Source organism: Merops nubicus, unplaced genomic scaffold (assembly GCF_000691845.1).
Source record: "Merops nubicus isolate BGI_N331 unplaced genomic scaffold, ASM69184v1 scaffold4009, whole genome shotgun sequence".
In the NCBI taxonomy this organism is placed as follows: domain Eukaryota; kingdom Metazoa; phylum Chordata; class Aves; order Coraciiformes; family Meropidae; genus Merops; species Merops nubicus.
The window spans coordinates 107,978-130,414 of NW_008628896.1; the positions used below are offsets into that span (position 1 = coordinate 107,978).

General features: G+C 36.8%; 1 protein-coding gene across 1 annotated transcript in view; it reads right to left on the bottom strand.

Annotated features, from left to right (window-relative positions):
• The window catches only part of LOC103779181 (nesprin-1-like), a gene marked incomplete at its 5' end in the record, with an annotated part of 44,046 nt that extends 22,779 nt beyond the window's left edge, over nt 1–21,267 (bottom strand). Inside the window, 10 exons of the mRNA XM_008946802.1 lie at nt 1,233–1,383; nt 3,631–3,818; nt 7,573–7,735; nt 14,700–14,866; nt 15,378–15,536; nt 17,502–17,657; nt 18,375–18,500; nt 19,033–19,227; nt 19,933–20,167; nt 21,173–21,267. Of these exons, the coding sequence (XP_008945050.1) occupies nt 1,233–1,383; nt 3,631–3,818; nt 7,573–7,735; nt 14,700–14,866; nt 15,378–15,536; nt 17,502–17,657; nt 18,375–18,500; nt 19,033–19,227; nt 19,933–20,167; nt 21,173–21,267 (1,635 nt within the window). The remainder of the gene's footprint in view (nt 1–1,232; nt 1,384–3,630; nt 3,819–7,572; nt 7,736–14,699; nt 14,867–15,377; nt 15,537–17,501; nt 17,658–18,374; nt 18,501–19,032; nt 19,228–19,932; nt 20,168–21,172) is intronic.
• Nucleotides 21,268–22,437: the final 1,170 nt, after the last annotated feature.

Consider the following 22,437-nt stretch of genomic DNA (forward strand, 5'->3'; position numbering starts at 1 on the left):
GTAAAAATTCCACAAGTCTGCAGAAGAGGGAAGGTCACCATAAAGGTTGAGGTTCAATAAAACAGACTTTGGGCAAAATCAGATCAGCTGTAAAAGTCAAAAGCAGCCAAGATATTTTTGGTATTATTACTCATATAGAGTCGCTAAACAAGAAATTTAAATTCTGATCATTGGATAAATAGAAAATGAGAAAGAAGTCTGAGACAGAGTGTCCGTGTCCAGGAAGCAAGCATTTTTACACTACCATAACCTACCTCACCATAATGAAGTCTGACAGTCCTGAACAACAAAACCTGGCCAATACATTCAGAAATATGAATGTCAATTACAAATCTTGAATCAGCACTTCAGTTTGTTTTTTTAATAAATTGTTAAACCAAGACATATTAACTGGTCTTAAATTTTTTTTAAAATTTACATTTCTTCCTCGCAGCAAATACTTTACAGCATCTGACTTTTTACAGAATTGCCTAAACAATTTGTTCTCTTTCTTCAGAATTATTTTCCTCTCTCATCTTAATATACTCCTTGTAAATACAAAACTGAGCAAAAGACTTTCATCTGCAACTAGTCACATAATTTACACACAGGTATAGACTCCATTGTAATTATGAGAGAAGACATCACATTGTCGTAAGCACAAGGGAATTATGTAACAAGCTCTTAAGCAATGACTGATTGAACTTCAGTTTTGAAGCATGCACTTAACTTCTAAGTCACATGGGACATAATGTGGGCATATAATTACACTTGCACAAACATGAACTTCAAGTATAAGGATCTAAAATGGGGATATTGTACATTGTAGAAAAAGAGGAAAAGAGTTCAGAGTGCTGGTTTCAGAGAGTTACAGAAAGGAGGGATAAAATCAGAGCAAAAGCTAAAACATGCAGCATGTATTTGAAGACATACTCATTGAAGTGAGATTTATGAATATTCTGGAGCACCTACTGAGTTGACATATTAAAAAGCTGAAGAACAAAAGGTAAAAAATCTAACTTGGGTGAACAAACAGCAAGTGAGAATGGATTGATTTATTATCATTTTCAGTTGCCACCTTCCACTGTTCTTTCATTTTAGAAACCTCCCACTGAAGGCAGCTACAATATCATCAACTCCACACTATATTAATACAGTGTCTCTGCTGAGTGACTTGTGTATGGGAAGGAAGAACACCAGCTGGCTGCTGTAATGTGATCAGTAGATATTACATTTCAGCTATTATAAATCACCTCAAATTTCTTCAGTTCTTCCTTAGCAACTGTGTAAAGCACACCAGAGGAGCTTGGGAAAGCAGCTGTCCTCTCAGAGACTTTTAGCCAGTCTTCAAATCTAGAGTAGTCATCCAAAAACTTTTGCCACAGCCGCCACGTCTCTTCAATTCTGCAATAGATGGAAAATTAGAGAATGCTCACACTCAAGGCCAGGTGACCTACAGAACTTTAACTAATCATCTACAACTGCAAATTAGTGCTGCACCAGACAATAACTGGCTCTTAACCTAAGTCAGACAGTCAGGCTGATAAACAAACCACAGGGAAGGCTGGCTCATTCCATACTAAACTAGAATAAGATGATGGCAATTTTTTTTTTTTTTTAAAGCATCTAATTTTGGAATCAGTATAAAAATAAAGTTATAAGTATGCAATAGGAGCTCTAAAACAATCTGAGCACATGCTAAATAACTTCTGAAATACAGTCCAGTGTAGTTACCTAAGCCAGTATTTTAGAGATTAGAAATCTCACACTACCTTCAACTGCAGACCTTTTTCTTATAAAATGCTAAACATCTTGCAGCACATATTTTAAAGTCTTCAGTTCTTTGTGTTGCAAATGGAAATGAACATTTTTTTTTTAATTCACCACAAGTGGTAAAATGTTATCTCTCAATACGCACTGTAAACATTTTTATTAAAAATTAGAATAATAAAAAAAGTGTTACAGTTTATTTCAACATTTAAAAAAAAAAACAATTTGGCTTCAATTGAATAAGTAAAAATAGTGGCTGACTCTTCATCCTAAAATCAAACTGGCTTAACACTGAGACTGTAAAATCCCAAGAACTTCATCACTTGATTCAAAATAACAAGATCTTTTTTTGGGACAGCTTGTATTAGCTGTCCCAAAACAACAGCAGAACTTTGTCTCTCTTTACATACAGAATATATCTTTTAGATTTTTCAACACAGGTTTGAAAAGAACCTGATAAAGGCAAAATTTATGCTCTGTTGATGATATGTTGCTTAACCTGAAGTTTGACACCTGGAAAATTGCTTTATAATATGAACAACTGTTTCTAGTACAATAAAGATCCTAAATACTGTTAGCTCAGTCAACTTACTGTTACATATCTACTAATAGCATAATCTATACATTGTAAGAAAGTAAAATAAAGTTCAATGTATTGTTCCACATTAACTTAAATAGTTCTGAATTAATTTGCTGGACACAGAGGTATGAAGACCTTGTGTATTTTCAAGATAGTGTCAAAGACAATTCATAAGCTGTATTTATATATATATATATATAGACATCATACAAGAATTACCATGGTAAAAGTGTAAAAATGCTTAAAGACAACAATTTGTGGGTACAGAGCAGCAGCAGAACTTAAAAGCAACAAAGTTTTTGCATAAAATAAAGAAAACCTTTACTAAACACATAATAAATAAGAATATCCCAGAAAACCAAAGATCACAAAGTTCAATTCAGCATTTTGAAAAGTCGTAAACTTAACCTAGAGTTCTTGATGTGACAGTGTAAACGTGACAGAAATCAGATTCATACTTAAAAAGGTACAGGAAAGATCTTCATAAATACACAATTTCAAACAGTTAAACGTGTTATTACTAGTCACCACAGAGTATATAGTATTGGCCCAACCTAGCCTACATCATTATGGCTATCAAAATCACCCATGCTATTCCTAGATGGGAACAGAAGGCAAAGAATCTTCTGGCTAACACAGGCATGCAGTGTACAGATGGTCTAAGCACGTGCAGTAAACCAGAGCACACCCAAGATGCACAGGCACTATGGCCCACACTTGCTCAGCAAAGCTGAGGTGGGCAGATGAGGAAATTCCAGATGAGTGTTCAGTTCTAAAATTCTTCCGAGTAAATGAAATCAGACATAAGATAAACTGCTGTGGGACTTTAGGTGCATGAAAACCTTAACACCTAGAATAACATTCCACCCACTTGACAACTAGTTTCCCCATGAGTCTCAGTAGTTCTGGGGTAAACTTAAATGTTACAGCTCTCTCTTTTAAGTCATGTTTTCTAAATCTCTTGGAGTCATTGCTATCTTCTGAGCTTTCTCTAGTTTTTCTCTCATTATTTCTGTGGAGCATGGGAAATAAAAGCATTTCACCAAAGGCCTTGTGAACACACTTTGATAATTGATATCTGTACTCTATATAAAGGCACATACAGAAACAGGTCCAAATATATTTTTTTTTCTTTTTTTTTTTTTTTTCCCCACAGCATAACAGCTATTGGCTTTTATTCAGTGTCATCTTTTCCTGACCCCCACACCCTTTTCTTCACTACTGCAACACTATAACATAGACTCCATTCTGAATATGTGCCTGTGGAAGGAAATATTAAATTGTAGGCATTTGAGACTTACTTCAGTCGCCTTTCCATTGACATTGCACAAATGTTCCTCCACCTTCTGTCCAGATTGCGTGTAGCCTGCTGGATAGAGTCACACTCCGCTTCTGTGGCACAAGCATCACAGTCATGAAGCAGCACCTCACACAAATTGAGAACAGATGCCACTCCAGTGCTGTGTTTCTCTATGTCCCTCTGAAGTTCCTGCAGGTGAAGAAATCCATTCTTAATAGAAATGGCAAAATATGCATAAATAGAAATGCATTCTTCTTCTACTTATAAAAAAAAAAAAAAAATAAATAATAAGCTTGCAAACAGGAAAATACCATCCAGTGAATACCTATTAAGAGACTGCATCTGTGCAAGTGGTGTTGCAATGTTATCAACAAGGCCAGGAGAACCTGGCAGCATGCACAGCTCTCCCAGGGACTACAAACACCACACCTGGGACAAACTGCCAGAGCTTTGCATGCTCAGCGGAGCATCTTCCACATACATTTAATTAATATCACCAATAAATGGTGGAATTATTCTCAGCCCTTTCCCATAATCACAAAGGCTTTAAAGCAGAAGTTAGTGAAAAAAGTGTGAAAAGAAAATAAATTCCTATTTACTGCAAGGGTTTGGTGGACGTACTCTTTGTGAACCTACACTTCCCCAGGTGAGCTATCTGCAAAACAGCATGTTTGATATAGAGATCAGCAGCAGTACATGTTGAACAGTGCACCTCTATTAGGAGAATTTCTTCCTTCAACTTTTCAATTTTATAGAATTTTCATCGGAAATGAAAAAGGAAAATTCAGGAAAGCTAAAGAAAATGTACTTAGACTGTCTTAGTACTTGTATATGATCAGCATTATTTCTCCTATTGTTTTCTTGTTTGCAATGGCTTGCTCTACACTGATGATAATGTTTCATCTTGAAGCAATGTTTCAGCTTCAGCTTTGAAATACAGATTTAAGTCAAGGCAAGTCACAAAAGTAGTTGCCTGTTGCTCTTGGATCAGTTCAAAGAAAAGAAACCCTGCTTGACTTCTGCCTACATTTGCAATGAATCGTTAGAATATTAGATGGAATGTAACAAAGCCATAACGTAATTCCAATAGTGACAAAGAAGTACTAATGTGACTACATCAAAAAGTAATGCATTACATCTAGAATACTATGTTCACTGCTGATTCAGAAGAAGAAAAGAACTAGCAGGACAACTAGAGATGTGGAAGCTTACATAGAAGAACAAGAACTTGGCAGCTTGAAGATGAGTAAAGATAATCTGCTCTTTATAATTTTTTAACAAAGTAACTATAACATGCAAAGGGAAATACATTGTCAACATATTGTGCCCATATATATTTAAGGTCTAACTAGAGGAACTTTTCTTCCAATTAGCAATATGATGTACTAAAAATGCCTTGCAGGAAGAAATGAGATTTAAGTACAGAATCTACAAACCTCAGAAAATTTGAATAGGAGCAAGGTCAATTTGTATCAAACATCTGATTAGGTTGTTTGTGATAACTAGGGTTGGACTCAGTGAAGTAATCTATTTTCTCTTCTCATCTATGAAACAGAAGGCTATTTTGTGAACACCTACATAAGACCTTTAAGTGGAAAATCACAATGTTTTCTTCCTCAGTGCTGGCTCTTTCACTTTCACTTGCCTAGAAAATAGTCTTTCATTGTGATGTCCAAGTGCTTATTCTACCCATACTGAAATGTTATATAAAGGTGAATACTGTAAACAGATGCAATACTCTGTGAAACGCATGCTCCAGACAGCTAGGATACTTGAAGTTAAGCAAGTTCAGGTAATACAATCTCGTCTCTGCTGTTCTGGAGTAGAATGGTACTGAGAACTTCTGGTCCTGAAGAACCCCAAGGATTAATCTTTTTTATTCACCTACAGAAACCTTCTACAAGTGATGTCTACACTGGTTTGGTTTTTTTTTTTTTTTTTTTTTTCTCCATAGCATTATGTTTCTTCCCAGATTTTAAAACTTTCTGTGTTTATTAGAGATTTAGACTTTGGATTAGTTCACAAAGGAGCATCACTTTTATGCACTGCTGTCACATACATAGAACTTTTTTTCCCTTTATTAGCCTAGAAGCAAACACCATTTTTTCCACATTTCAAGTGGTAGCAGACTGAGGAAGTAAACAAACAAGTAATCTTTGAAATGGAGTGTGTGACCCTAGGAAAATACTGCAGTGAAGTTACAGTACCCACCCCAGGATATTCAGCTTTAATTGTATCTTGAATTTCACTAGAAAGACCAGCAATCTGCAAAGCTGATTCTTGGCTGAAGCAGATGCTGAGAAGTAGATAATGGAGTTACAGAAATGGAATTTTGCCCTCTTCTTTCACAGCATAATATTTTAAACATCATTTTGTATATGAACAACTGGTAGCAGTTCAAGCAGGGAAGATAACATGACCACAGTGGAAGATTAAATATGGGAAAGAATGTAAGATCACTTACAGAATAAGAATTACAAACTTGAGAAGATAGCCAATATATTGGCCTTCTGAGATGTGGTGGATAGTGATAGAGCCTCTGAATAATAAAAATCCTGGTTGCTGTACATTGAAGTTGGGTGTTTTTAAAAATTTATTATTAGCATGGCTTGCAGTGTTATCAACTCAAATCATCATCCAGTTTCCAAACATAGCATTCTCTCATGATAAGATTCACCTCTATTTCTCCTGTTTGGAGTTCAAATTAAACCACTCACACTTCTACAGAATATCATTTCAGTGTGTCACTGCATGGAGGTCACCACAAAGAAACAGCAGAAGGCAGAGATACACCAGTCTCTGTGCCCAAAATAAGTCATAAGAAGTGACTAACAAACTGTGGGATGTCTGCATATGGATGCTAGCAAAAAAAATCTCAAACATCTGCTTTGGTGATAGCAATGTTTAGACCTAGCCAACACTTTATTAATAGTCTCAGAAACCCCACTCATTAATGATATGTTTTATAAATTATTATCCCTATGTTAATTATATATAGAGTATTTATAGGCAAATCTAGACAGCCACATAGAAAACCAGCCAGGGAGACAGCAAAAACTTCAAGTGGGTTCTTGGGTCTCAGTCTCACACTCAGCTTAAAAGAGCAAAATGCCAGTTTGTACACTTCTTAAATTAATTATTCCCAAAACTTTCTGGCACCCCTCTTCCCACACATTTCTTTCTCCTCTGGAGAAAGAACTCAGGAGAGCATCTAACTCATCTCCAGTGAGGGATCAGAAAAGTATTGTTTCCAATAAATAACCAATAGGAACACAATAGAACAACAATCCTCCTGAGCAATGTGCTTCTACATGAAACTGCACTGGGCAGTGAAGTGGAACAGGAAAGCGAAAGTATGGTAAATCTTCTTAGGAGTAACATTAGTTTTAATGCTAAAATCTTGCTGACTTAACATCTTTCTGCGAATTCCAGTGTTGACTGCTTTGTTATAGCACTGCATAAAGGCTTCGTGTGCTTTAAACCAACCAATTTTAACTTCACACATATAGCTCATGCATCTTTGCGTGCAAAGTGATTCTCAAACAAGCTGCAAAATAAAACTGAGTTAGAAAGGTCGCTATAATAGTAATTTTCAAGCATGTGCAAAATTTGCAGGGTCTAATAGGTGTCAGTTTTGCCTCTGGGAACAGACAATTCAAACAAAAAACACAAACCCCAAAGGAAAAACAATTGCAATAATTTGTTTAAGTTACATCTCTTTGTGCCTTACCTTTCTTGGAAAGGTCAATCAGCTCCTGGTGGATTCGATGTCAAAGCCAGCAGAAGGCTCTATAAGTGACACAGTAAGTACCACTTGCCTTGATATTTAAACACTTCTTTGCCTCATGCCCTTTCAGCATTGAGCCAGGTATGGGCAGCCCAGGACACTCTACTTTGGTTCTCCCCATGTCATCGTGCATCTGATAAATGTGTTGTATTTTACCTGCTGTTCATTTAGCTTCCTTTGTATCTCCTCAGAGTCACAAGTTTCATAGACGATCGGTTTGGACAGCTCTGACTCTATGTGGGCAAGCCAAGATCTCAGGCTACTCATGTTTTTATCCAGCTGCTGCACTGCAACAAGGGTCTCCTTCAACTTCTTTACCCTGTAAAGAAAAAGAAATGGCAGCATAACTACACCCTGAAGGAGAATAATTTCCACAGCATATGTTTCAGGAAGTTTTCAGAGAGACTTAACTTAGTTTGCAGCCTCTGCTCTGAAATTTTTCTTTACTATGTAATGGTATTATTATTATATGAGCAAATAGTCCTGCATTCATAGGCTTTGATCAAGAAAAATTAAGATCTTAGTAACGCCAGACAACATCTTCAATGCTTCAGTACCTTTATCTGTTGAGCTAAATCTTTTTTTTTTTTTTTTTTTTTTGGTTAATGTCATCACACACACCAAAACCTCAAAACAATCTAAGTAATTTAAGTAATTTAGTTGTGTGTTTGACCAACAGGTGTCATAAGTTCTTAGACTACAGATAACTTATCCATTTAATCAGTACTGGTGGTGTAGCGCACTGAGTGAATAGACCTTTTTCACCTGGGCGATTTCTAGACTCCAAACTACATATCCTAGAATGGTTTGGGTTGGAATGGACCTTCAAAGATCATTTAGTCCAACCTCCTTGCAAGAGGCAGGGACACCATTAACTAGATCAGGTTGCTCAGAGCCCCATCCAACCTGACCTTGAACGTTTCCAGGGACAGGGCATCTGTCACCTCTCTGGACAACCCGTGCCCTTGAGTAAGTGAGTTTTAGAGAGAGAGATCCAGCTGAGAACTTAGTGAGAATTCCTGAATCCCAACACCTGCTTTGAGTTGTTTGTGGTCCTGATAGACTACTTCAGATTTAAACAGATGAAATTAGAAATTAGAATGCAGCTGCATGGTGATATTTAAGTAGCCTGCTTCAGTTGAAAAAATATCTGTTAATAATTCCCTCCTTCATATTCCCATGTTACATAACATGCATTAGTGGATTTTGAAATCGTTTCCAAGCTTTCATGCTTTTCCCCCTTCCTCCCCCTTTTTTGTAGTACGGCAAACAATTTTGAGTAACATTCCCCTTTATGCTTCTATTACTCTTCCACTCAAGAGTTTCAGTATCAAAAAGCTTTAAGAGATGAGTGCACCTGGGAAAAGATTGACTAAATCAGGTTGAAAAATACAAGGTTGATGGATTAATCAAAAACCCAAAATGCCACCTGCCTATCCTGTAATTTGAACTGAGCAATTCACATTTTTTCCATAACACTAACCAGCAAATTTATTGTTTCCATATTTAAAGCAGTATTAAAGCAGTAGTTGCAGTTGACCATTAAGAATCTAATACTAGTGTCCTTTTCTTACCAAAGCAAAATGCAGAGATCTTAATATCAACTTAAAAAATGTAATAGTTAAGTCTTTCAAATTTTTGTCTCTTTCTAGCCCTCTCTTTAGATCACAGATGGTCAGGCTCTGGCTGTTTAGCACCAAACGTGCTTAAGAACAGTTCAAATACATGTTCCTTGCCAGAGTCTCATGACCAACAGCTGCAGAGGTTGTGATCTGAAAAAAAAATCTTGGTAATTTTAAAAAATCTGAGTGGTCTGAAAAGCTGGCTGTGAAGGGACTGAAGTCAACACAATCGTGCTGAAAGACTGCACCAGTCCTCGTCATCAAGTTATCCTGAAACACAGCTGTATGTTTAGCCTTGAGATTAAGCAGTGTCTGGGGACACCATCTCCTCATCACCTATCGTTGTACATACAGCGCTCTGTGGGTTTGCATCAATTGAAACTTGCTCACAGGGAGAGCAAGAAGGTTGGTTATCACTCTTCAAATTCACATAGAGCTTTTCAGCCTCTGACATTAATTACAAGGAGTGAAATTGTGCCCATATTCTGCTTAGATTTTCAGGGCTGGTTGCCACTGATCCTTTGCATGCATGCTGGAGTGGGAAAGGGAACAATGAGTCACATCAGCCCTATGTAGAAGCAATGTCATTTTATCATTTGCAAGCACAAGCTGTGGAACAGGTTTTCTTGTTTGCACTTGTATAGTACCCTAACCGCTGTGTGGGATTTTATTTACATTTTGCCTACAACACCTGATACAGGGGCTGTCATTTAGCAAGTACCCTCTTGGCCTCAAACAGACTGCATGGGAATGCAGTCTGCCAGAGAAAAAAAACCAACCCTGACCTAAATAGAGCTATTTTCAGTCACATGACCTAAGTTACTCAAGAGAGAAAAAGAAAAAAAGCATGACATATTAAAAGAACACTCCAACCAAACCCAAAACCTACTGCTAAACCTGCCTTCTACAAAACTGTAACAATTCCCTGAACCTAAATTCCAAAAGTTAAAAAAAAAAAAAAAAAAAGGACCACTCCTTTCCTGTCCTGTGCTACATTTACTGCTAACAGTGTTGTTTTTTTCTATCAAATCTAACATAACATGTCCCTTGCACACGGTACAGAGAGTAGAAAATAAACAAGTGCTGCTTGGAGTATGCTAGGCTTACTTTTTTTGAATGAACTGCAACACAGTACTGTGCCTCTAGCTACCCTGAAAATATATCTGCAAATAAATAGTACATGTAATCCATCGTGTTTAAGAGTTTTCCTTCAGAATTTTAGGAAGCAAGAGGCATATGCTCTTCATTGCACTGAATACCGTGCCCATGTACAAACAATGACATAATGTGTGTGCAACAAAAATGTCTCTCAAAAATGTTACAGCTCAAAATCTTACATTTCCATAATAATGGTGGGGCATGAAAGGTAATGATATTAAAATCTCTGCTTAGACACAAAGGTCAAATTATAAACCATTCAAGTACATTGGATCCCTAGCCAAGTGTAATTTTGACCTTTTGAGGTTTCGTTAACAAGATAATGCTTAAAAAGTTAATTATTCCAATAATCATCTGATGCTTCCGTTGTACCACTATGCATGTTACTGCAAGAGACTTGAGATAACTCCTCTCCCTGATAATGAAGTTTCTGCTTTGAAATCAAAGAGTTGGACACATGACAGTTTTTTTTAAAGGTTGGGTTTTTTTTTATATAACATACACACATCAGTCTTGCTACAATTTACAAATTCTTAAGTCTCTCAGAAAGGGAATTACTCCAGAATTCAATTGTTTGCTTTTATGGTTTACTAATTAAAACACATCTGAAAATTTGAATGGGCTTACAATGCTTATGTTTCCATGTTCCAATTATTATACCTTGGTTTCCCCAAGAAAGTAATAACCTTAAATTGTCTATTTTGCATTAAGTAAAGGCATTGGGAGAACAACTTGGAGCTGAAATGAAGCACAAATACATTTAATTCAAGTAGTCCTAAATTAGCCTTAAATTCCACTTAAACCTGAAAAACAACAACCCTGTAAATGCATAACAATGCATCATATAGAACTCATAGCTACTCCCTTAGCCTTTTAGACAGCTGGTTACTAATATTAAACTTCAAAAGCAATATGAAAAAAGTCAGTAAAAGCATGTTAACTAAATCGATACAAAGCTAGTAGAAAACTAGCTATTTGAAACTGGAGATGGAAGACTCATGAAAAATCCTACACTATTAACATCAGTTTTTTTAAAAAAGCAGTTTTAAAATAACCTTTTTACGATTAAAAAAGATTTATTGTCTGAAGTACGTTACTAGTCCAGTACAGTCCTGCGTGCCAGGACACTAGTGCCGTCAGTTATATTTGTTCTTCAGAGCACATTCCCCTTTCACAGAGTAAATCTCTAGAACTCTGAACAACAGCAAAACTTCTAAAAAAGACAAAGTCAAGAGGGAAAAAGAGAAGCTAATTCAAAATTCCAAGATGATGTAGGCTGAGTTCAAGTATTACATGCAGTTACAAAAGAGTCGTTAACATGTACAGGACTGAGAAGCTTCATTAAGTCTGAAACACTTTCTTTACAGCCTCTCTCTTTCTCTGCCTTTTGCCTGTAGCCATGCCCCTTTGATGACACAAACAGCAAGCAGACAAATACAAAGTCTGCTTCTCTCATGCGTGCTCTTTTATTTAAAAACAGCAGTAAAACCAGTCTGCAGTTTCATTTAGTTAAGAGATTTTACTAGTTCTAAGTCTGCTACGGTAATGACAAATTATTCTGGGATGCAAAAGTATTAGCTATAAAACAAAGTATGCTGTTATCACTGTCAACTATTTTTAAACTGAGCAGAAAACAATGATTTCTAGCTAAGGTAGTGATTTCTATATATCAATATTTCAATTAGTTTCCCAGCAAGCCAAGACTTCAAAAAGAACCATATCAATCAAAATCAAACAAAAATAGCTGCCTGCCTTGTGATATCACAATTACAGTCTGGGAGATCTGAATCCACACTGCCGTCCTCTGCCATCCTCACAGCATGCAAGTCCTCTGACACCACCATGAAATTTTCCAGCATTAAAAAGAAGAACTTCCCCTTCAAAAGCCTGCAAACACTATGGTTTGACTGGGGGGAGGAAAGGGGACACACTTCTCTTTGCTGGTGAGTACTGTACAGAAAATGTTGCACACCAAACAAATGTTAGCAGCCGTTGCTTGATAACATGAGACTCAACGGTGACAAGTGGTCATGTTTCTAAATAAAACTTGCATTCATCAACATGTGCCAGACTCTCTATCTCCAGGAATGTGGACCGTGAGTGCTAGGGGAAGGGATGAAAACACATACAACAAAGTCTTCTTTGAAAAGCCTGAGCAGTTGCAGCAATAGCACAGCTTCCTGGCTGTAAACATCTGTAACATTTTTTGCACCAGGCTGACATATCAGACAAACTCATCTGAAAGGATGAAAACATTCTAGAAGGACAAAACAGAAGTCTCTGATGCAGAGACATAGCTAACTTTCTGTAGATGTCTCTTCCACAGTTACAGACCTCAGAATGGAGAGATGATTAAAAAAAACTGGGTGAGGAATCAGAATGTGAGAAAGTAAAAGGAAGAAAGAAAGGGTCTTTCACATGTGAATGGAGAAGTTTGACTGCACAGAATAAAATCAACAGGTAAAGATTCGGACTGGATGTATATCACCATAGTATATTACTAAAGCATTTTCATAGAGGACTTTCTATTTGTTCACAGCTGTTGGAAACAAACCACAATGAAAAATCCTCCAGGCAAGAGATGACTGTAGCTTTACAGCAGGCTCCAATAATTTATTAATGCTGTCAGAGATCCAGCATATGAAAAGATATATTTCATTCTCAACACCAAAACAATTAATCTGCATTTACTAGCTGTGTGCAGCCAGAATCATGTTATACAATATATTCCAAACTCCAAAATATAACATGAACACTCCCCAGTACATAACAACATACTCGAAAGAGCCTCTGGAACCTTTTAGAAACTATCTTGGAGGATGCAAACCCTTTTGTCTAGGGGGAATTAGATGTAAATACAAGTACTTGGTACATACATTAATCAAGAACTTGAGCTTTAACTGCTATAAGACAGCTTAAGCTACATCTGAACTAGCAAAATTTCCACAACCTATCATCAATCCTCTATACCATTTACTTCTCAGCTTCAGCAATGCAACATTCAAACTTTGCAAAGAGTTTTTTTTCACATCATTCAGTACTTGAATGGAAAGGGTTATATGCTTAATTGCATACAATAGTGCTGAGCACTCTAGTTCAAAAGGCTAAGCTGAAGTGATCTGGAATTAGAAGTAAATAAATATTTTACTTTAATTATTTTAGAACTAGGATTTAACACTCTGCTTCATGATAACAGAATTAGAAATTTTAAGTGTATAATATTGCAGCTTATATCTCCCCACCCCAAGAATGATACAGAATACTAATCACTTACCTGTCCCTATAGAGGATACTAACCTCTAATACTGAATAGATAGCATAGATCTCTTAAAGACGTGTTTCACAGTTTCTGAATGCAATAACTTTTCTCTAGAAAATTCCTGAAGATATTATTTGAACATTTGAGTAGGTTTTTCAAAAGACAAATACAAAAATATGGCGAATATACTTTATTTTCAACAACTGATGATGCACCATATCCGCTGAAACTGGCAGGCTTTTTGGCCGTAATGCACCATTTCCTGACTTAATTGTTCTGTAAGAAGTATACAGTGTTCGTTACTTTAAAATGAACCACTATAAAAGGAGCTGGAGCCACCAGAAGGCTTCTGCCTACATAAAATTTACTACTCCTGTGCTTACAGATTTCAGAGCAGGAAGGCAGTAAAACCATATGAAAAAAAGAATAGATGAAAAAACGAACTAAACTAAATCTCTGCTGCTATCAGGACTAAGGTATTACTAATTCATATGCCCTTACATCACAGAAGTGTAAAACATAAAGTGCACTTTAAGACAAAATATTTATAAGTTCATATTTTTGATAAAATATAATGTACATTTTAAGAAGTGCAAAATTGTGACAAAATTATTGTTATTGTCAGTAATGGGAGGACATCTGTAGCACAACTCAACACAAAGTATTGAAACAAACAAACCAGTTTCTTCACATATGAAACAACAATCCTGCATTTTTTTTAAGTTAAGAAAATTGCTGTTGTATTTTTCACCTTAAGTGGAAAGAATCTTTAAACCCAATGTGCATAATGTCTACCTGTAGTTACTCTTCTCTATAAGTGAAAAAATAATCAGACATTAAAACTAAGACTTAGTTTTGCAACTGCTCTTCTCAAAATCCAGAATTACATAAGCACCGTTTTGACTCCTCTTACAAGAATTTTTTGGGAAAACTACATTTGCACCCAGTTTTCAGCACACATCTGAAGTAAGATGCTACTGGAGCAAGGCTCACTAAATCTGACTGCAACTGTTCTTACATCTTTCTAGCAAATAATGCTTTGAATTGACTCTTCTTGCAGAAATTATGTTACGTTTTACGCTAAAACGGAGAAGTGAATTTCACAGAAATGTGTTGCTGCTTAGGAATAAACTAATTTCACAGTTAATGGTGAAAAAAGCAGACAATAAAAAGACTTTAAATTCATGACATCTAACATATTAATCTGTCCCACAAAGCACTTAGAAACAAAACAACTGTTTTACCTGGCTGCAATAAGATCTAGGAGATGTTGCCACCTGTCATTGATCTTGCCAAGTTTGTACTCAATCTCTGATGCCTTACTCTCGTGGCTGGCTTTAGCAAGTCGTTCTCCCATTTGCTGGAGCTGGATTTTGTTCTTCTGGGCTACAGCAATTTCCTCTTGATAATCCTGGACAGTAAAGAGCAATTGGAAGTCAGGGTACGTACTCTGGATACATTCTGCTCTACACTACTAAAGGAATTATACAAAAATACAAGTGTATGTTGTTTTTTTCAGTGATTAGTACACTGGAAAGACAACCTCTTAAATATTAGATGTATAACCACAAAAAGCTTTATCAGAAGAAGGAAAAAAAACAAAGCAAAACATAACACCTTCTAGAAATATATCTGCTACAGTTAAACCCATTACAGGCAATTATGATAAGACACTTAATAAAGCCTTCAGATGCCTTTGACATTGAATTCACTTAATTTTGTGATATCTTATGAGGTCCTACCTCAAGAAAGACAGGAAAATACTGCATAGCTAGAGAAGAACACAAACACAGTCTCACTGGAACTTACAGCCTTACTGTGAGGCAAAACTTGTATTTCAGCTCATTCAGTATCCTCTTTGCAATATGAAACAAGTAAGCAGTTAGAGATTAGTATGTAAGTGTACATGTACTGCACTATACCTTTTTCAGTTTTTCAATCATTTCTTCTATGAGGATGTCGCCATTTTGAGAAACTTTACTTTCCATTTGTGTCAGCCACTCACAGAGCTCCTTGTTCTTCTCACTGAAGACAGCCCACTCATTCAGTCTCTCACTAACTTGTTGTCGACGTAAGGAGACCTTAAAACATTTGCAGAGAGTAAATAAAAGCAAAACAGGAGATGCATTTAAGAGATTCTTGAAACACTCTCTGCCTCAATGTGAATTCCTCTGGCCCTGCAAGTATTTCATCCACTTACTTGCCATTAACACAAACTGAAGTTTTACTGCAAAAACTTTATGTGACTCTCTCTGAGTTTTGAGGTAAGTGTTACTCACGGGTTTCCTGTTAGCTACATCCTATGCATAGAGAGAAGCAGCCGAGCATTACATTCAGTAGCCTGTCAATATCTTGTTTTATAACGTCTCTAAACCAAAGGTTTCATTAGAAGATAAAAAATAAATTTTCTTAAAATTTTTGCTCACTTATAAAATTCTATGAAGTCTATTAATTGAAGAGATAAATGCTTGACCAAAGCAAAAACCAAACCAAAACAAAAACCAAGAAATAAGATATACACATAGCATAGGCCAAACTCCAAAAGACTACGCAATTTGTGCATGAGCATGCTTTAAGTACAAAGCTAAATCAAAGATACACTATATTTTGCATAAGCAATTTTCTGCTTGAGTCCAAATACACTAATTTCATAGACGACTATTTCTCCTGAATGGGCCAGACACCTTGAAAGAATCTGAAGGATTGAAATGTGCCCGAACAGGAAAGAATAAGGCACAAAACACCAAACAGACAAATGCTGTAGTTAGTACAGAAGGAAAGAAAACATTGCTGTGTTTAAGAAATTGCTATAGCAGTGATATCATCTCAGACTATGAATAGTAATAGACCAAGACAGACATTGAAATCAAAATAGCAGCAGAGGGCAAGAAGCATTGTCAGCTCTCCAGTTTCAGACATTTGTACAACTACTTACTTCCTCCCCACTGTAACCTGCGTGGTTTCTGACTTTATATCAGGATTTCAGCTGAGAAGATGAAGGCTATAGCTGCTCTTTCATAAACAGAAGTAATGCGTTCTTTAACTACCATGTTAGGTTTAGCAGGGGCATACACATGAGCTCTCATTTCCTTTTTGCGGTTCTAAACTTGTTGGCAGCTTTCCAGAAATAGGCAACAGTTGAAAAAAGTATTGCACGAGGTTACATCCTGAAATATTCAGGACGCACAAAACTAAGGTAAAACTTCTCCGCTTGTCTCCCTTCTTTACTGCAAACATACATGCAGTGACTACATTGTAGTTTAAGACGCATCTACTTTGTGTCATTTAAATGCCAAAACCTCAAACAAGTTCTGTGCTGTTAACTGTGAAGCATTTTTTTTTCCTACTTTCAGGGTGTTTTTGAAAACTTCACAGGTACCTTACTTGAGGTAGCAATTTCAAGGTTAGCCCCAGTATATCTGGATTGCAATGTCCACTGAACCACAGAAATAATATCAGGGTAATCTGAAAAGCTGAATGAGGGAGACTTTACTAAGTGGATTTCTAAGCACAAAATGGAGGCAAGAAACACACTAATAGCATGATGCACCTGAAGAATTAAACAATACTCCAGCTCATTTTGCAGCCAAGAAAGTCATCCTCAGACTAAGAAATGCAGACACCAATGTCTGAAGAAACAGAAGCTATAAGCAGAACTCAATGTGCAATACAGTAAATGTTGTGTGTGGAGGGAACATCTTTCAGGGCACAGCTCCTATACCAAAGCACAGCAAACTGTTTTACTACTTGTTTTCCCCAGCCAGCCATGCCACAGTCCCATAGCACACAGCATGACCTTTTGGCTGTTTTTTCAAGGCTGTTTGAATATGACCTCACAGTCATGACAAAGTTCAAGACAACTAGAAATATTAGCAGGAACTAAAGGAAGCATTTCAGTGGATGTTTTCCCTGATTCAGCAAAAGTTCAGTTTTGAACCTAAGTGTGTCTATATGCATCTTTTCTACAAGCTACCACTGGCATTCAGTTTTTCTCCTAACACTTTTGTAGCCTGCACACTCATATCTTTGCTCAGGACTATACTTGCCTGGTGGCACAGCTCCTCCCACTGTCTGTGCAGAAGCTCTATGCGCTCACTGAGGATTGAGATGTCATCTGCACTGATATTCAGAGATAGGGTCTCCTTCAGCAGAGAGAGCTGTGCAAGGTCATCTGTCCATCCTTCAACAGCATTCTCTAACTCCTTAAAAGAAGTGCACAAGGAAAAAGGACCAGTTTGCTAACAAAGAAAAATTTGAATGTGTTGATGAAGCATGAACAAAGGCATTGTTATCCCACTAAATTAAAGATATGTCTGATCTATTTCAAATGGACTGTTTCAGCCCCATTTAAAAGAAAAAGAAAATATGCACCAATATTTTCAGAGTTATGAGAGATATAACTCCACAACAGAGAATAACACGTCAGCCTTGTAGTCACAAAGTAACAGACTACTCAAATCTCTCTCAAGTTCAAAGGTATTGGAGAACTCCAAGTATTGGTTTGGATTTCTCCATATTGGAAATATTTTCAAGTTGAAACCCATTTCTAAACTGCAAAGAATATAGCATAAAAGTATTATCTAAGATCCCCCACAGATTTATATCTCACCTCAGATAAAAAGCACTAAAATAACAGTTTAGGTACCATGAGTTTAAGTTTGAAATTGGGATTTCTGTAGTAAAAACACACCAGTATTTAGTACTTTTACAGTACTTTTAAAGCCCTATTCTGATCTCACTTTAACCTGTAGGATTTGCATTACAGTGAGTTATTGTGCTGTCCAAATGGGTAGTTTCTTGCCACAGGGATGGCTGACTGATTGGCACAGTCAGTAATGGGAAGCCTACTAACAATGAAAGAGGTTACTGCACAAGGCCAGGCAAAGATGAGACAAAAGCCAAGAGAACAAGTGCTTTACCTTGCAACGAATCTGCTCTGCATGCAACTCATCATGGTGTTCTGGCAGCGGCAGAGAAAGCTGTTTTTTGAATGATCTCAACTTCTCCAGGGAGTCTCCTATGCCCTGTTCAGATTTTTCCCAGTCCTGAAGGCAAAATGTGTATTAGACTTCTATTCAGATCTGGATTACACCTATGTCAGTTGATTGGCCTAAATAAACCACTAAACAGTGAAAACTTTTTCATAATGATAGCATGCCCTAAAATCCCCCTCCAATTAATAGTCATAGTCTCAGAGATCGAGTCATGTGTACAACTGTGTCATTTTTTTTTGTGTGTAGGTCTCTGCTAGTAGAAATACCCTAGCCAAAGCCTCCTGTTATTACAACATTGTCTAGATCCAAACTAAAATACATTTTTTTCTCTGTTATGGTAAGAATATATTTTATTGGCATTGTTCTGTAAGTATCAGTTAAAAGACATCAATTAACATGCAAGCCTACTGTGGAGTCCTACCACTCCTAGTTTCAGAGGTGGCTAATTGAAATCGTGAGCTCAAGTAGAGCGTATGCAATTCCACTATTTGTGCTTATCCCTTGAGAATGTTTTTCTTCAACAGGGTTCACAGTGAGAAACCATGAACTGGCTGAAGAAGTACAGAAGAAATCACACACTTACTTTCAGTAGTAAAGCAAGCTGCTTCTTTTGTTGCTCCAACTGGGTGCTAGCTATCTTCCAGCGCTCCTGAATTTCAGTAAGCTCTGTCTGCAGGGCTGCCTCAGCTTCACTGTCAGCAGAAAGCAGCAGTTGCTTCCCAGCTTCCACAGTGAGGATATAACTCCCTTGCTGCCTTAGGAGAACTTTCTCTTTAAGCTGAAAATATGAATAGTTTTCTGTCAGCTTTTTCTTTTTAATTACAATTAGCAATTTGGTATAATTCATTCTGAAGCACAGTTGAACTGATTGAATACTTTGGCTTAAGCATGAGCTACTGTCCAAATACTCTACCCTAACCTTTTCACCATCATTTACTGCAGCAGATCTTTAGAAAATTTTATGAAAGACACGAAAGATTTCTGTCTCCTCATTAATCTCAGTATCTCAATTGCTCTTAAAGAGAAACAGTTTCACTAGAGCCTGTCATGCTTACAAGCTGTATTACTACATCTATCTTCCAGCCAAAAAGCCTGAAGATACCAAGTTGCTAAACAGATACTGTTAAGCTCACATGAAGATGGACATGCAAAATATCCTTTTTTGCAAGCTAGAATACATTCCTCAAACAGGACATCATCATTTTCTTCAAGACATTTTCAGTGTGATGTTAGCTACAAAGCAAAAATAGAAGCAAAGAAAGCTCAAGAAAGAGGGCCCCGTAAGTTCTCCACTGCATGTTCTTTATGAACTCCATCACACGGCTGCTTCTGAGACTATGCTAGTTCCAAAGAACAACTAACATCCAATACTGCTTTCTGCACAGCAGAGTCTGAATCTAATATGCTTTTAAGAACATTTTAAATTATGAAGGCTGTAAAAAAGTCAAGAATTTCTTCATTTCTTCAAACACACTGGCCATACCTGCACTTCATCCAGCATTGCTCTGGCTTGCTGCAGTGGGATAGGACCATTGCCCAGCCCACTCACTGGCTGGCAGGATATTTCCCCCAGCCACTTGTGCAGCTTCTCTGCCATCTCCCTGTAGCGTTGCCACTGATGAATTTGGCTGTCAATGATCCCTCTCCTCTGCTGTGCCCGGCGAATTACTCCCTGCCACTGGTTACTTAGAAGAGTCAGCTTCAGATTAAATTCATCCCTATTAGAAACAGATAAATAAATAAAAAGCCATAGTAGCCTTCATACTTTGATCTATTTGTTTAATAGAATAAACTGAAGGGAAAGGGAAGATGTTTTCTGGCTATAAATTACGAAAGACTAGAAGAAAAGTAATGAAGTCTTATGATAACTGACTGAGGATGAGCACTTTACATTTCATATACTGGGAGAATCAAAACATTCCAATCATTGAGACCTTAAAAACCCCAAACCTTTAATACACAAACTTCTTCTACCTTCTCCCCAGAATCATACAAAAAAAATTCCATAGGTTTTGCCAGTTTGGATTAGCCAAATTCATAGCAAATCATTGAGATTTCACAATTTACCCCCAGACTTACTACTGAGCTCAAACAGGCATAAGATATATACAGCATTAACAAAATTCTCACATCTCAATAAACAGCTAATCTATATTATGACCATGATACCCTCAGCAAAGTCAATGTATACGCACAAGTGTGAAGCCAGTGGTGTTTCACTGATTTTAATTTGGTCACAAGTGTTTAAAATAAAACCTCAGACAGCAGTGATTCCTAATCCATCACATTTAGGCTGCAAGAGTTCTTAAATGGCAGTAGGGAATCCTCTTCGTGGAAGCACTTCCCCAGCTCGCATAAATCAAGTGTAACTCACTAAGAGTCATACAGGCTCCTTTGGTGAAAGTAACATTTTGAAAATACAACAAAATAGACATATATGTAACATGCTTGATAACCCAAGTAAAAGATTTGTCAGAGAAGCAGCCTCAGAGCTGCTGTATTCCCAGATGCTTTCACACATTCACATACCCCACAGAATCCTAAAGAACATCATCTTATTAAGAGCTGGAGAATTAATAGCTTAACCACAGCAATAGTAACTTCTGCCTCAGAAGAGCATGACCTGAACACTGTCATCTGCTATCTTCTCTGTTTGGAAGTCCCCCACTAGTCTAAGCATTACTTCACATAAGCAGCAGCAGCAACAATGCAGGAATGTCTACCTGTCATCCACCTGTCCTTGTTCTAGGAGGTGCTGCCCATCAGAGATAATTGAATGCAAAATCTGCTGGCGGCTGAAAATCTCTGCCTGGAATAGCTGTTGTACAGGAGACAAGGACGTTAAAACGAGATCTTACATTTTAATTCTGTCTGTATGCACTGGTGAAAATGAATTTTCATGTGTTTAATCTAATTTCAAATTAATTCAATTGGATTTTTGAAATGAACTTAAATAGAAACACATTTTAAAATCTCATTGCTGAACTTAATTGCTGCTTCTAGTAATTATTGTATGTTCTTTGAGATTTAAAAAAAAAACAATTATTAAAAAGATAAATAATATCAACAGGATCTAGGTTTTATGTCTCTGAGTACAACTGAGTGATCTGCACTATAGTTTACAATAGAATCCAGACAGGGTATTTATTGCATGGACAGAAAAGGCACTTTTTATTTCTGACTTGTTTAGGAATATTATAGTCCTTGACCTTATTAAATTGTATTTATGCACAGTTTATGTGTAATAGTGTTATACAAACTCTTAGTACAATTTTATACTGCAAATGGAACTTTAAAAGAAATGGTCAGTCATGTGGGAGCCAGAAATCAATTTTTGCCTTCTTCCAGTTTTTCCAATTTATTTACCAGTTTTCCCCATCAGCCACAATAAACTTTCACAATGTGTTTCAATCTCCATTATTACTTAATTATTGCTTAACACAAAAAATTACGTAGGTACTGCTTAAGCAGAGATGACTTAAATATATACTACATACATTTGTTTTTTTTTAAAAGATATTTTGTTTTAGAAATGGACTATGCCTCTGCATAAGATTGTTCAGGAATATTCTTATGTTGATGAAGATACACCCAGGTATCACCTTAGGACTGGACTCAGTCCATGTTTAAAAGGTTTTTAGACATTAAAAGAGAAAGTAGACTGGTATGAAGCTTGAGATTTATTTTCTTTTTGTTGTTCGTGATGGTGTTTGCAGTTGATAAAAGTTCACCCTTGTTTCAACTGAAAGCCACTATTCCCCAAATCTATACCAAACATTTCTGTAAAGTTAGGGGCTATGAATGAAACACAGGAGGCAACAGAATATACCAGCATTGTTGACAGACTGAGACTAAACGGGACACAATTGTTTAAAAAACCCCACCAAAATCCAACAAAGTCAACGTCTCTCCCAAAGCAACAGCTTTAGTATTTTTTAAGAGGATGGGTGAAACAAAAGCTTAGCATCAGACGAGGGAATAATTAGGA